At 57.4% G+C, this 15501-nt stretch overlaps 2 protein-coding genes across 5 annotated transcripts in view; one reads left to right on the top strand and one right to left on the bottom strand.

The window, feature by feature from the left end:
- The window catches only part of Jak1 (Janus kinase 1), a 92556-nt gene that overhangs the window by 63393 nt on the left and 13662 nt on the right, over window positions 1-15501 (top strand). For both annotated transcript variants that reach the window (XM_021255589.2, XM_004841520.3), the window contains exons 4-10: window positions 548-671; window positions 4325-4478; window positions 7581-7744; window positions 9344-9686; window positions 11235-11420; window positions 13307-13464; window positions 14883-15006. In XM_021255589.2, coding sequence (XP_021111248.1) covers window positions 548-671; window positions 4325-4478; window positions 7581-7744; window positions 9344-9686; window positions 11235-11420; window positions 13307-13464; window positions 14883-15006 — 1253 coding nt within the window. The remainder of the gene's footprint in view (window positions 1-547; window positions 672-4324; window positions 4479-7580; window positions 7745-9343; window positions 9687-11234; window positions 11421-13306; window positions 13465-14882; window positions 15007-15501) is intronic.
- The window catches only part of Raver2 (ribonucleoprotein, PTB binding 2), a 75758-nt gene continuing 71631 nt past the window's right edge, over window positions 11375-15501 (bottom strand). For 2 of the 3 annotated variants that reach the window (XM_087212847.1, XM_087212848.1), the window contains exon 11: window positions 11862-12254. In XM_087212847.1, coding sequence (XP_087068973.1) covers window positions 11898-12254 — 357 coding nt within the window. In that variant the 3' untranslated portion in view covers window positions 11862-11897. Of the gene's footprint in view, window positions 11528-11861; window positions 12255-15501 lie in introns of those variants that run through there. The other variant, XM_087212849.1, reaches the window with a different exon arrangement.

Genomic DNA, 15501 nt, shown 5'->3' with positions numbered 1-15501 from the left:
GGTCGGATAAAACATTTATGGTAACAGTACAGAGCACTTAAGAAGTGCATTTATTATTAATAGCAATAGATGTTAATCACTGACAGAATCACTCTGGTTATTATTTATTCTAACACACATTTTGTGCACAACTGCCAGGAACTTCTTTGCATGTTTAATGCATATTTGCAGCCCTAGATTGTTTAAACATGTTTTGTAGGAAACAGCGAGCCGTTCCCAAACTCCGAGAATGTCTCAGCTTGTGACTAGCACGGTATGCTCCGGGCGGGGTCTGTGAGCCCCTCATGTGGCCTTTTGGTGAGACTGTCACAGCCACTTATGATGAGAAACATCAACTTTTCTTTCTCAGCGACCTCAGTATGGTTTGCCAAGAACTGCATGCATCTCCTGGGAATCGTGGTTCTTGGTGCTGTGACTAAAACTACCTGACTGAACTTGGTTGGAACTTGCGTTTCCCCAAAAGGATCTGAGTCACCTGGATGCTCTCAGGGTGAAGGGGTGGCGCTGGGATTATCTCCCTGAACTCTGTCCCCTCCCTCACCCCCAGGTATCTCTCCTCTGTGTCACAACCTCTTCGCCCTGTACGATGAGAACACCAAGCTCTGGTACGCACCCAACCGTGTCATCACCGTCGACGACAAGATGTCTCTCCGGCTCCACTACCGCATGAGGTACGGGAAACAGCAGGGCCCATCCACTTTCCTCCTGCGCTTGAGCCACCTCGTGAGCATTGCAGTCATTTTTGTAGTTTGTAACTTTTGCATTTGCCTGTTCTGAGAAGGGGCTTCCTCAGTGTTTGGAGTTCAGTTCCAGGTGAATTTGATCACCCTGCTCTGCCACTGTGTGGCGAGGAAGGGAGAGCAGTGTCCACGTCCGGCAGGGCGAATCATGGTAACGAGCTGAGCATAGTGGGCTGTGACCAGAGCTGAAGAAGAAACAGGAAAGAGTAGATAACATCAGCCTGTATGGGTATCCTAAGCACACTGGTTTTCAGAGCCTTTGAGATGTGTAGCATGTATGTATGTACTAGGTCATGATAAAGATACATTTCTTACTAAAACTAAAAGCTGTAGGTAAGAAGTACCGGGCACACTGCCTAAACGATAACCTAACCTGGGGGTCAGTGCTCTTAGGGAGCAATGTTTTGATCAGGGATTAGATGTCTGGCTGCAGAGATGTGGTTTTTTCTTGTGATGAGCGTGCACCTTCTCTTCCATATAGTGGACTTCGCTCAGTGTCATTGTCTCCTTGGCTCACACAGACACTTGGTGTTTCCATAGCTACAGTCTCCTGCCTTTTATAGAGGCATAGTTGGTCATCAGACAGACTTGGAAGTGAGTCAGAGATCGTTAGCACAGAGCATGTGGTCAGCAGTGGAGCTTATATATGGGATGGGCCCTTCTTGAAAAGGGTCTTCATTTATACATGTGTGATTAAACCAGTACATAACTCAGATGCTAATAAGATGTAGGAGCGTGCTCAAAAGCCCTCTGGAACCTCGGAGTTTCCCACAGTATCTTAGCTCTTATTGCTTTGGGAATTTGGTAGAGTTGTCACCATTCCAGAGATAGCTTGTTTTTCTGGAAGCTGAGCCACATGTAACCCCGATTGTCCTGGGTCTGACCTCATCCTCTACTACCTATACAATCTCACCCTGAGAGGAGAGGTGTGTCCAGTGTGAGACTTCTTGCCCCAGATTCGGACAAATGTTTAACCTGGCCAGCTGAGCCTTCTGACTGTATTTGGACTTGTTTTTCAAGGTGTAATCTTGCTTTCCCTGGCCTGGGGGTTTGCTGGGCATTCAGCACTGAGATGGGTCCTTACAGCGCGAGTCCAGGCAGGTACATGCCAGAATTCTCATTTTTCCCCTCTCGGTTTCTGAGCTTAGCTCATAGAGTGTCCAGCAAGGTAGCATTTGAGACTTGGGAGAGACCTCAGCTCACCCAGTTCACCTCTTCCATTTTTCAAGTGGGCAACCTGATGTGCTGATGGAGAAGGGAGTTACCCAGAGTTCGCATTTGGGGATTTGTCTGCTTGGTGGCGTGGTCGATGTTTGGTGGGTATAGCAGTGCCTCTGTTAAAATGTCTTTGCTCATTCCCCATTTCCGGTAGCTGCCAGGAAGTGCACCTCCACTTTGTACCTGACACTGCGCTTCAACAGGATGTCACTTTGGTATCACAGGGTCTTTGAACTCGGGAGAAGAGAAGCTGCCCTAACCTAAAATATTTGTGTTATAGTAAACTGCAGGAACTTTGAAACCTCCTAATCTCACTACTGAAGAAGGCTCAGTGTAAAAGTAAATGTTGCTAATTATTTCTGTGGAATCCCAGCTCTATCTTGGGAAATATTCTTGTACATTACTGTGCTTTATAGTTCTTGCATAAAGATTTGGTAATTACAGTTTTATATGTTAATGTAGAACTATCATATTCTCTATTCCTTGAGAAAGAAAAACTGTTGCTTTGCACTCAAGTGCACTTCACTGTCCAGTGGTAAGATGGTGCAGGAGTGTGAAGAGAGTTCGCTGTGTACGTGTTCACAGATAGGCTCGGGGTGCAGTCGGGTGTGAAGTACCGACTTCTCACCCACGTGAGGGAGGCCGACTGGCCTCTGCCACCCGTCTGCGGCCCTCCAGAGAGGAGTGTAGGCAGCAGTTGCACTACATTTACTTGTCACCCTTCTTCCCTGGTGAATTATTTAATCAGGAATTTGTGTGTACCAAGTTTCATGAACACATTGGTATTTTAATTTTTATTCCCCTGCAAATTGATAATTTTGGCTATTTATAATTGTATATATTTATGGGGTACAGAGTGATATTGTGATTTATGAATACAATGTAGAATAATTAAACCATGCTAATTAATGCTTCCTCACTTCAAATACTTACTTTTCATGGTGAGAACATTTAAAATTTACTCTTAGCAGTTTTGAAATGTCCAATACACCCTCTTAACTATATTTACTACACTGTGCAGATCTTTTCAAAAAAGATCTCCTATTCTTCCTGTCTGATATTTTGAACTCTTTTGACCTTATCAAGGATTGATTTTTTTGTGAGGTTTTTTTTGGTACTGGGGATCAAACTCGGGTCCTTGGGCTTGCGAGGCAGGCAGTGGAACCACTGAGCTAAATCCCCAGCCCCTCAAGGATTAATTTTAAAGAGGAATTTGTTAGCAAGCAGAAAGGTGTGGATGTTGTCACCAGTTGTGTTTGACACCTTATGGAAATGGCTTTGACTGTGGGCAATTCACAGGGACTTGATCTTGTTCTACGTATTTAAATTTTTCCTGAGTAAATGTTTGGGGTACATACTCCCGTGGGATCTTGACCCCTCTTTCCTCCTGTCGCCCCACCCCCACGGGGTGCCCGGGCTTGTGTGTATAGAGGAGCAGCTGCACACTGTTGGCCCCAGCCTCCCAGTGTCTGAACATCTGGCCAGAGAGGGTCCACAGGGCTTCCGGATGGGGGCCCAGAGAACGTGCGACTGCTGTCGGGCCCCAGGGAGCCTTCGGGCTCTGCTCTGTGGGTCCAGGACTCCCTGGGTGGGTGCAGGGACGCCTGCCTGCAGCGTGTCGCCTCCTCCATCCCTGAGAGCCGTTTCCCCTGCACAGCAGGAAGTCCCCCTGTGTTGGTGCAGTCCTGTGGCCTCCCCAGCACCTTCCTGTGGGCCGTGTGCGTCCTCAGCCCTGCTGCAAAGCCTGCGGCTGGCAGGTGCTCGGGCCTCCTTCCTCCTGGTGGGGATGCAGCACCTATGCCAGCTGGGGCCAGCTGTTCCTGTCATGTCCTGGTGGGGACAGTCCAGCTGCAGACCTTGCGTGAGGGAAAGGCGCCGGCCCACGGTCAGACACCAGTCCCCCAATGAGTCACAGGCAGGGGACGTGGGGCCACTGCAGGGGGCACAAGAGGGGCTCTTACCTCAGAAGGACCTGTGTACCCCCGTCTGCTCTGCTCTCTGAGCATGTGTGTTGCGTGGTGTTCTCCTGGCGGGTGTGTGGTGAGCACCTATGTGTGTGGGCTCTGGGGCCTGGCCCTGCTGCTCGGGGCTCCCGCAGTGCCCTGACTGTGGCCACAGCGCCTTCGTCCCCCTGCCTGCAGCCTGCCATCCATGCGCTGTAGCCTGTGCTGCTTCTGGCCCTGGGGACAAGTTGTCCTGTAGACACAGTGCGCGGTTCCAGGTTTTACTTAGCTTGGTTTAAAGCCTGTCTGGCCCGGCTCAGGTCAGCCACTCACACACTGCAGAGGAAACCCTGGGGAAGCGAATGGCTTCTCCCAGCACCCACGGGTCCCCTGCGCGGTGACACTCACCTTGCTGCCTTTTAGGTTCTACTTCACCAACTGGCATGGGACCAACGACAACGAGCAGTCAGTGTGGCGACACTCGCCAAAGAAGCAGAAGAGCAGCTATGAGAAGAGGAAGGTTCCCGACGCAACCCCGCTCCTGGACGCCAGCTCCCTGGAGTACCTGTTCGCGCAGGTGGGAAGCTGGGCCTTGGAGGGTGGGCCCTTCTGGGAGGTGATGTGCCCCGGCCGGCTCGCTGGGCCTTGCTGCCCTCTGTCTCCGTGGGTCTTGTCACCGTCAGCTAGCGCCTGAGTGCCTGTGGGGAGGGAGGGAGGGGAGGCAAGCCAGAGGGACTGCAGGGAGGGGCGAGCCGCCCCTTGGGTCCTGAGGACTGCCATGCCGAGGACAGGCTTCCGGACTCCCCGTGCTCTCGGTGCTCTGTACGAGGCAGTGCTGCACACGGCCACCGTTCGTGCCACTTCACGAACTTTAATTTTTATTCCTTCATCCTGCAAGTGGTCACTAAAATACTGATCTTTGTTGACTTTCTCGCTCCATAACATTTCATTTATTCACCGCCATTTACTGGGTGCCTGAGTCCTGTTTGCTGGGCACTGGAGGTCCCGGGTCTCTGCCCTGTAACTGGTGCCTTGAGTCAGGCGGCAGAAGACCACAGCCAGAAGCGGTGAGAGGCTGGGGAAGCATGAGCTTTGGTGACGGAGGACATGGGTTGGAGGTTTTAATTTTTAACTTTATGAAAAGCTCTCAGTCCATGTTTGCAGTGCACAGTGATCACATGTGCCGTGTGGAGGTGGTGCGGGTGGACAGCACGTCTTCATTCTCCTCCTCCCCTTCCTCCCTGCACGCTGTGGTCAGGCCTCTGTGGGGAGAGGACGCCTGTAAGGACAGGGATGGAGGAAGTCCTCCTTCCGAGTAGCATTTCTCAGCAGCTCCGCCAGTCAGCGCAGCCACCGACGGCTGGGCAGCTCTGTGGAGAGGAACTGCCCTGTGCTCGCCGGTGTTCTCCGCATGCTGGCTGCGCCCTCTGGTGCCAGCAGATGGTACGCGCTCCACCCTCCTCCCCTCTGTGACAAGCACGGCTGTCCTCACGCACTGGAAACATCTGGTGCAGAGGCACTGATGGGGCGGCCTGAGGCGGCCCCGAGCTGAGGGAGTGGGTGGAGGAGGGCGGCGATGAGGACCTGCTCGGCGGGTCCCCGAGAGCCCCTCGAAAGCTGGCAAGGGCTCCTTTTCTCCCTGCGGACACGGGTGCCAGCGAGGGAGTCGGGCCTTCCCGGGGTGTGAGCCGGTGGTGCTCCCGGTACATGAGTGGGTCACGCTGGGTCGGGCGCAACCCAGACAGCACCTGAGTGTGCGGAGCGCGGCCCTGGAGGAGAAGGTGCTGTGTGCCTTAGCTGGGGCAGAGTTGGAGAGGGACACGTTGATCTGCCATGCACCTCGGAGCTAGGACAGATGTCACTCACGGAAGGGTTCGGGTGGGAGCCGAGAGGATTGGAGGACTCAGGGTTTCTAGGTTCTGATTTGGATGATGTTGGCTAGATAAGGAAGTCACTGCCTCCACGGGAAGTCTGGGCACTTGCTGGGGAAGGGGTGGGAATGAAGAGTTCTGTCTTGAGAGGGGAGATGTGCGGGGGGAGAGTTGGGGTGGGAAAACGAATCATGAGGCTGGCGTGCAGGGGAAAGCCGTTGTTTGTTTAAGGGGCTGTTCCTGGACATTTCTGTTTTTTCTCAAGTTTTCCCTGTGCTGGCTCGTTGTGGCAGGCTGGTATACGGGCTTCTGTGCGTGTCCCTCATTTCCTCAGCCTCTGCGTCGGTTACACCCGCTGTGCAGCTTGGGTTCTGGTGTCTGTCCTGTTCCAGGAGAGCTGCCTTAGGAATGAGACTGTGCAGCCCTGGGAGGCCTGTGTGGAAATGTAATCAGTGAGAAGATCGGGCCTTTGGATGCAGTCTGTTTGTCTTCGCATCTGCAGTTTGTCCTTTATCTTTCTCAGCTGAAGTGTGCGCCCCCGGGTGGAGAGGCTCGTCAGAATCTGCCCGGGGCTCAGGAATGAGCTTGAGGCGGCTGCACAGCTCATGCGCAGAAAACCACCCCCAGAAGCCTGACCACCGCCCTCGGGTCAGTTTCTGTTGTGTGCATCTCTTGTCGCTGGCCCCAGTCACTGTTGCGGGCCCTCGGGAGTCTGCAGAGCTGGGCAGTGCCCTTCGTACTGGAGAGACTGGAAGTCCTGTCCTGGCCCAAGGGCTCAGCAGCAGGAGAACCCATGGCAGAGCCGCTGAGCGAGGGTGTGGCGGTCACAGCCTCAGGGTGTGGCCATGCAGGGAAGGTCCCCGCTCACTGAGCCTGGCCCCTGGCATGGCTTCCGCCTGCCTCTGCTCTGTGCAGTCAGCTGCTGTTAGTTTGTCCTCTTTCCTTTTCTTTCTCCTTAGAAGGGACTCTCTCTGAAGGCAGAAGCATGGTGTAGTTTGTTGCTTTGTCCCTGGTGTCCAGAATGACGTCTGGCCGCGTTGGTTCCCAGGGACTACCACTGAGAGAAGGGGTAACAGGGCTGCCCTGGGGCTGGTGGCACCCACCTCCGAGGGCTGCTGTGCAGGTGCAGGGACCGATGGAGGAGCCAGCACATGGCTGCGGGCGCGTTGGGGCTCAGAGCTGGCCAGGCAGATGGGGGCACTATGCTGCAGCCTTGCTTTATTCTTCCTCGTGAGGCCCTTGTGGGCTCTTAGAACTCAAGCACCCCATCAGTGTGGGGGTGCCCCCTGCAGACAGCTCCCGGCCGGAACTGTGGGTGGCAGGTGTGGAGTAGGCTTACATGTGCTATCGATGTGCTACAGAGCCGGGTTCCTTCCTCTCTCTCGGAATGGGAAGTGCTGGCCCCGTCAGCTTCTTCCCCTCCATGCCGAGACCCGGCCATCCAGCAGTGTTGGAGCGATCAGACCCCAGGCCAGTGTCACTGTCCCTCACTCTGGCACCACTCGGGCCTGCCACACACTGCAAGTCAGCATCGTTTGTGTGCTGAGCCCACAAGGGGCTGCCAGTGTTTGTGCGTCCACGGCACCAGTGTAGGGTTTGGTGTGGGCTTGTTAGAGAGAGACTCGCTCTCGAGGCCTCCAGTGCCTGGCTGTGTGAGCAGGAGAGAGCATCTGTGCTGGGGAAGCCGGACGCGACTCCTGCCATGTGCTCCTCCGGTGTGCCCCGGTGTGGGCCTTCCTCCCCATGCCGGAAACACGCAGCTCTGGTGCTGACGCAGTGCTTCACGGTCTTCTCACCTCTGCCGGCAGGGACAGTACGATCTGGTCAAGTGCCTGGCGCCCATCCGGGACCCCAAGACGGAGCAGGACGGACATGACATTGAGAACGAGTGCCTGGGCATGGCCGTGCTGGCCATCTCGCACTACGCCATGATGAAGAAGGTGCAGCTGCCAGAGCTGCCCAAGGACATCAGGTGCGTGCCCAGGTGTCACCTGCATCTCCTGCTGCAGGCCCAGGCCTGGCTCAGAGGAGCACACTGACCACCGAGTCCTGACTGCGTGGTGACGGAGAGGCTCGGAAACCTGCACAGGGGCGGATTTCTGCACCAAGTGCACCAGGGAAACGAGTGAGCCCCAGCTCTCCGCCCTGCCGATATCCCCTGTGCACCTTTCTCCGTGTGGCTCTGCTGGTGGCTGCTGGGTTCTCAGCCCAAGTGCCTGAGCTCAGTCAGTGTAATCCCACCCTCCGGGAAACCCGTAGGCTTCTCACCACTGGGCTGTGAGCTCGTCATACATGGTTTGAGGCAGGGCCTGGCTCTGCAGTCCATGCTGGCCTGGAACTCACTGTAGAGCCCAGGCTGGCCTCGAACTTGTGGTGATCCTCCTGCCTCAGCCTCCCGAGTGCTGGGAGTACAGGCATGCACCACCAGGCCTGGCAAAAGACCTTCCATCTCTAAGAGATTATCTAAGGCTGCATCATCTCAGAGAGGTCACACACCTTGTCTTCTCGAGAGGTGACTTCTCCTTTCTCCTTGCCCTGGAGCAGCGTTCAGGTCGCTCCTCAGTAATGCAGGGGCTGATGAGATGCAGCAGAGGTGCTGTTGCTCTTGTTTTCTGTGACCCTGACTCTGGGTCTTTTCTCTTTATTGTTTCATGAGGCTAAAGTGAGACACGACAGCTCCCCTCTAATTCTGTCTGCTGCACTACACGAATGTACTTGTTGAGGCTGAGTCTACTGTTGTGAAACCACCCACACCACAGGGTGACCTGGGCTGGGCTGTCCCAGACCTGGGCACGGCAGCAAGCCGGGCTCCGCTTGCTCTCAGCCCAGCCCATGCCTGCTCTGCTGAGGACCTGCCACTTCTCGAGTGCGTCACCACCTTGTCAGACTCTGGTTGTCGAGAGCAGGGCTGGCGAACCTTTCAGAGCTTTCAGTGAAACAAACAGCCTGCTGAGGCCCTGCTGTGGTTCGCCACCCCTGTCCTAAACCCTGTGCCATTTGCACCTGGATGGGAAGCAAGTCTTGCCCTTGACAAGTGACCCATTCAGTAGTGCTCTGGGGTTGTGCGCACATGACAGACACTAAGCCTGTTGTGTTTCGTTAGCCTTTGTATTTCTCTGCTTCTTGTAATAAATTGTGCCATGTTTATAGAAAAGTTTCAGGTGAGAAAGTCGCACCTCAAGGCATGTGTGCCCTCACCAGTGGACGCCCCTCGTCCTGGCTTCAGGAGCACGTTCTGGCCAGGGCTCAGGCCTGTTGTGTCTGTGAGTGTGCGTGCACCCCAGAGCAGCGGGACTAGTAGGCACAGTGGCAGGTCGCCTTCACCGCCTGCCCTCTTGGCCGGGAGCCTCGGTGATGCCTTAGGGACCCCGTGTTGGCCAACTCTGGGTGCGAGGCATTGTGTTCGCTCTGGTCTTTGTCCCCCTCCATCCGCTGTCACTGCCTTCCGCCTGCACCCTCCCTTCTCACCTGGCAACACGTGCCAGGAGGATCCGTAGACTGTCTGTCCAGACAGTCTTCTGCTGGCCTCTGTGAAAAAGAGGTGATTTTCCCTTTTTGTTTTTTCTTTTAGCTACAAGCGGTATATTCCAGAAACGTTGAATAAGTCCATCAGACAGAGGAACCTCCTCACCCGGATGCGGATAAATAATGTTTTCAAGGATTTCCTAAAGGAGTTTAACAACACGACCATCTGCGACAGCAGCGTGTCCACACACGATCTCAAGGTGAAGTACCTGGCCACCTTGGAAACCTTGACCAAACATTACGGGGCTGAAATATTCGAGACTTCCATGTTGCGGATTTCATCAGAAAATGAGATGAATTGGTTTCACTCGTCTGAGGGTGCAAGCACGCTCTGCTACGAAGTGATGGTGACCGGAAATCTCGGGATCCAGTGGCGGCAGAAACCAAACGTAAGTGGCTACAGGGGCAGAGAGGAGCCTGTGTCGCGTGGCGCATGTTGTTTAGCCTGCCAGAATTCTGCGTTTCGTGTCCGCCTCCCTTGGCTGTAAGCCAGGACCATGGTTCTGCCATCCAGCACCGTGGGAGCTGGGTCAGTACCCAGTGGGTTCTACAGGGAAGTAAAGGCAGCAGTATGGACGGTACATGGCAGTGTTGCGACAGCAGTCCTTCTCTGGCTGGCTGCTGTGTGCCCGGTACCTTGGAGGACTTTGTGGACGTTCATTTATTTCTGGAAAGAAGAATTCTTGAGGGCAGTGCTGCCATTATCTCCACTCGCAGATGAACTCAGGCGGAGAGCAGTTAGGGATCCTGCCCGAGGTCCTGCTAGTAGGCAGTCGAGGTGAGAACCAAAAGGGGCCTCGGCTCCTCCAGGACAGTGGGTTTTGCACTGTGGAGCGTCTTCTGGGAGGTGTTTGTTGGATGGGGCTGTGGAGCTGGGTTTTGGATCCGAGGAGACCTGGTTCAGCTGTTCTACCTAAGTCCTGCGGTTCTGGGCGGGCCCCTTCACCAGATCGTTGTATATTATTCACCTGCGCATGTTGTCCTAGCATCTGTACTGAGATTGTCACAGGTTCCTTCACAGAGCCCAGAATGTGTGGATGGCCAGGTTGCTTTTCTAAAACGGCGGGATGTCTGCGTATAGCCCGCGCACGACCTCCCGTGTGCCTGACGTGCAGTGTTGTGCGTACAGTTGTTGGGCTGTGCTGCTTGGGGCGGTGGCACGGCCAGGGCACTGCAGGCCTCACTTAGGTCCCAGGCTCTGGTTGGTGCCAGGCCCTTGGCAGTGGGGCAGGGACTGCAGACGGCTGACTCCTCACTGCATCTTACTCCAGAGTGAGCGAGGAGCTGGACGGCACTTGCACACAGGGCCTGGCATGGAATGAGTGCTGGGGAAACTGCCAGGCTGCTCTGGTTATTACCTAAGTGGAGACTTTAAATTAAACATGAGATGCATTTTCTCCGGCCTTATTCTCATGCTGAAAACAGCATCCTCCCCTTTCCCAGGCTTTCTGTGCAGGAGGTGCTGTGGCGCGGGGAGCCCTGTGGAGCGAGGGCTCTGCCTCGTGGGGACCTGGTGGGCGCAGTGCTGGCGCGGTGTGTGCAGAGCTCGTGCTGCACAGCAGCACTGCCCTTGGCCCCGCAGGTGCAGTGTGGAGCGAGCCCCATGTGGAGTGCACTCCTGTCTGGAAAAGCTTCCGAGTCAGGGAGCCAGGCAGGGCTGGCGGTGAGCAGGCCTGGCCGAGGATGCATGTCCCAGGGGCAGTTCTGTCCCTTCCCAAGGTGACGCGCACACTGGGTCAGGTAGAGTTGAGGCGGTGGTCACTGTGGTCTCTTCTGGGTGGCGTCACGATTCCCTGCTAGGACTCCGCTTCTAGGTGCAGATGCCCCAGCTTTCTCCTCCGTGGGCCTCAGGCCTGCTGAGGCTCCGGAAGCATCGGCCTCTCCCCAGCAGAAGAAAGCAAGCCAGCTCATCCTTGTCACCTGTATACATTTATCAGGCTGTTCCTGCTGAAAAGGAGAAAAACAAACTGAAGCGGAAAAAACTGGAAAACAAACACAAGAAGGATGAGGAGAAAAACAAAGTCCGCGAAGAGTGGAGCAACTTCTCGTACTTCCCCGAGATCACTCACATCGTCATAAAGGAGTCCTTGGTCAGCATTAACAAGCAGGACAACAAGAACATGGTGAGTTCACGCAGGCGCCACGGAGGACAGGACAGGATGGCAGGCAGGAGGTCGGCGCGTGACTTTCAGAGCTTCTGGCAGATTGCCTGATCGGATCCTGAAAGTCCCTATGGCGAGACCTGAGCCACGTCAGCCTTTAGGTCCCACGGGTGGGCCCAGCCTCGGGTCCACAGATGCTCAGGCCGGAAGGGAAGGGAGATCAGGGACCCGCAGCATCCCCAGGACCCCGCAGCCTCCGTGGGGTGGGCTCATCCAGGACAGGCAGGGCAGGAAGCCCTGGCTCTGGGTGGGCTGCAGCTGCAGGCCCCTGGGTGTGGGGTCAGGCCGGGCCACCAGGCGCTCTGGGAGGAAGGGTGTCCATGCTCACTTCCTCCTCCGTCACTGGCCTGGGGCCTGGCGTAGTGGAGATGTGCACGGGACTGGGAGTGGGGGGGACTGGGAACTCCGCCAAAGTAAACATGTTTGTGTCTGGGGAAGTCACGAGGGCTGAGGACGGTCCCAGGTCCCAGGCAGAAGGGAAGCGTGCTGCTCCCCTAAATTGGGCAGAGATGCCCACCTGGTGGTGGGCTCGGGCGGGCCGTGGCTCGGATGGGCGGAGCGACTCACCTTTGTGACAGAGCCTTTGGAAAACAAGGGGCAGCGTGTGCCAAAAGCCAGGAAAGCAGCTGTGTCGCCCATCCCATTGGTGTCCGGGACTCTGGCTCCCCGAGGGGTGGATGCCCATTCCTGCAGCAGCGGTGAGAGCAGCCTGGGCGGGCGGGGCGGGGCATGCAGAGGGGATCGGGTCTCAGGTCGCTGAGGAGCGCCGTTGTACACGGCCCAGTTTTTATTGATCTGTAAAGATGTAAATGGCAAAACATCATCATATAAAACTCCACCTGGATTAGTACCAATTTGTGAAAAACGTTTGTACAAGGCAAGCACATACATACAGGCGCGATTAGGAGAATAAGCAAGTATCACCTCTCTGTACCGTGGGACCCGAGTAGGTTTGATTTTCTTATTTTGTCTTTCCTATGTTTTCAGCAAAAAAGTAGGCATTAATTTTATTAGAAAAATGTAGTCAGGGCAAAGTGAGCGGGAGCAGAAGAGGCCGGAGATGTGCTGGTAGAAAGACGGAAAGTGGGGCTTTGTGCTGAGCACACTCGAGATGGCAGCCCTGGGTCCTCCGCTGTGTCCTCGCGATGCGAGGGTCCTGCACCTGTGGCCTTCGGTGCGGAGGCCTCGATGTGGGGTGCGGGAGCCGAGTGGGCTGGAGAGCAGGAGACCGTGTCGCACAGGAAGAGGGCGGCTGCGGCCGGTGCTGCCCCATGTCACTCTGGAAGAGGGGGCCGTGGGTGCGGGAGGAGCAGCACGTGGCACCGGTGCCGTGAGCCATCATCCCACCTTTGCTGGGGACACAGTCATGGCCGGCTCCGGTGGGCGCCCCGAGGTCAGCTCTGCCCAGCCGCACTGGGCGGGGCCTCCAGCATGCAGCTGGTTCACTGCCCATCTGGATGGAAGCCCCGAGCGGGCCCTCCCAGACCAGCCTCCCCAGAGGCAGAGACAGGCACCCGGGCTCAGCCTCGGGCTCCTCCTCCTCCGCTGCCGCTGGGACAGGGCCAGCTCGGGGCGTCCTGCCTGGGTGCCCCCTCCGCCTGAGCCAGGCCGACGCTGCTCCTGTCTGCCCAGCCCTTGTGCGCAGCTCTGCCAGCCTCTCCTTTGGGCGCGCTGCCCTCGTCCGGCGGCTCCTTCTGGAGGGAGGGCACAGAGTCCTGCGTGACCTCGGGGACGGTTGCAGCAGCAGAGAGGAAGCCCTGCAGGGGCTGCAGTCTGTACCCGAGCAGCACAGCGTCACCCACCTGGGTGCTGGGCCCGCCCTGACCGTGGTTGTCCCCTCTCCCCAGGAACTGCAGCTCTCTTCGCACGAAGAGGCCTTGTCCTTCGTGTCCCTGGTGGACGGGTACTTCCGGCTCACGGCAGACGCCCACCACTACCTCTGCACTGATGTGGCTCCTCCGCTGATCGTCCACAACATACAGAACGGCTGCCACGGCCCAATCTGGTGGGTTCTGGAGTGCCCGCGCCTGCTGTGGTGGCGCTGGCTGGGTCTCCGGCCGGAAGCCTGGCCGCCTTGCCCAGGGATCGTCTGTTGGGCCAGCCAGGTGGTTGCTGGTGTTGGCTGCTTACGGGGACCCTCTTCTCTGTCCCCGCCCCCTGGGCTGTGGCCAGGCCCTCCTGCCGCCTGCCTAGCCCTGGCTGCTCCACTGCTGACCAAGCACGGCCGCCTTTCCTCACCCTCTGCTGTGTCCAGCTCTGCGGTTACTGAGGCAGGAGGCACAGGCTGCAGGCCTCAGTGTCACGCACAGTCCCGAGTCAGCCTGTTCTGGCGTGCTGGGGGTGCAGATGGCTCTGCAGAGGCTGTGGGATGTCCTGGTCCTCCTGCATCTCGATGCGGCTGCCTGGCTCAGAGGCCTCCATGGAGGGGCTCCTGTGTGTCCCTGCAGGCTCTGTGCTTCCTCTTAGCTGGGACAGCCTCAGGCACAGGCAGATAGCTGCTGTGTCCCCTTCCTGTCCCAGTCACCGGGTGCCTGCTGGGGTGTGGAGCCGGGCCCACAGAGGCCCAGGCTGATGGGCAGACACATGGGGACCGCAGAGCAGGGGGCCAGGCTCCCTCAGTGTCTTCCTCTGGCGTCCCAGCCACGGCTGATCTCCAGGGCTGGTGCTGCTGTCCCTGTGACCGGGAGAGGCCTTCCTGTGGGAGCTGCTCAGCCCCATCTGCAGGTTCAGTCTGTCGCCCCTCACCCAGGCCACCTGTGCCTGCTCTCTTCTCCACCTGCTGTCCCCTCCTCCATCTGCTTTCCTTTCCTTCCCTTCAGATGCATTCGGTCCTCTCTACAGCCCTCCCTGCCCGGGCTGAGGGCACCATCTGCCTCACTCACCTCTTCCTGCAGCGCCCACCACAGTGGGCTGGCACCTGGAGCACCAGGGAGGCAGCAGGTCCCTGCCCACAGGGCCTTCTCCAAGCAGGCAGCCTTTGAGCAGGGCTGGGCATTGGCCAGGGCGTCTTGGACGAGGAGGCCCAGGAGAGATGGGGACACTGGCCTCCGCCTTCCGCGGCGCTCGAGCTGGCAGCCCTGTGGCCTTGGGGATGCAGAGGTGGCTGAGGCAGGCGCACTGTCATTTCTGGCCTTGGACTTGCTCATGCAGAGCTGTCACTGTGGAGCAGTCACCGTGAGCCCAGCCTGCTGTGGCTGCCAGGGACGGCACTGTGCCCGGGAGCACTGAGACAGTGTCTCGGGCAGGGGACAAGCGCGTCTCAGCGCCATGGGGCAGTGGCCAGTGGCGACGCCGTCTGTCTCCACTCGGCATCTGGAGGGTGCGGGGCCCTGGGCGGGCTGGGATGGGCTGCACAGTGGGAGGCGGCTCCTGGAGGTGTGTGTTGGGGTCGTGTGCGAGCTGTCCCCACCTGCTCCCCCTCAGCACGGAGTACGCCATCAACAAGCTGCGCCAGGAGGGCAGCGAGGAGGGCATGTATGTGCTGAGGTGGAGCTGCACGGACTTTGACAACATCCTCATGACGGTCACCTGCTTCGAGAAGTCCGAGGTCAGTTGGGACGCTGGCATGGCCCCACTGCAGGGCACAGGGTGGGGCTGCGGCAGGAGGACTGCTCCTGGCCAGGTTGGTGCAGAGGCCCTCGAGGTCTGGCAGGAGCGCTGCTCTGCACAGGAGCCAGCAGCTGAGCAGCAGGTCCAGTCCTTCCTTCAGTGGCCTCCTCCCGGGGAGCCGCTGGCCACTCCGAGGGTACGGCAGGGCCTCAGGCCTGCTTCTGCCCACACCTGTGGGTGCACTTCCTTGTCTGGAGTGGCTTCTCTAGGCTGCCGCCCGCACCATCACAGCGTGGGATTGTCTGTAGGAACCCCATCCGGGTGGCCCGATAGCGAGCCCCAGATGGTAGCAGCCAGCATTGTCACAGCTGGATGGCTGTCCCATGTCGACCCGAGAAGCACTGCCTGGTGTCTGTTCAGGGGGAGCTGGACCCTGAGGGTGGCAGGAGGGAAACCCTAACGACTAAGGTCTTAGAGTTGCTGACTTACCTCA

Source organism: Heterocephalus glaber, unplaced genomic scaffold (assembly GCF_053883595.1).
Source record: "Heterocephalus glaber isolate CG9 unplaced genomic scaffold, H.glaber_assembly_v1.0 deba00001442, whole genome shotgun sequence".
Lineage (NCBI taxonomy): Eukaryota > Metazoa > Chordata > Mammalia > Rodentia > Bathyergidae > Heterocephalus > Heterocephalus glaber.
The sequence above is the reverse complement of the archived record's forward strand: the minus strand, read 5'-3'. Positions and strand labels throughout refer to the sequence as shown.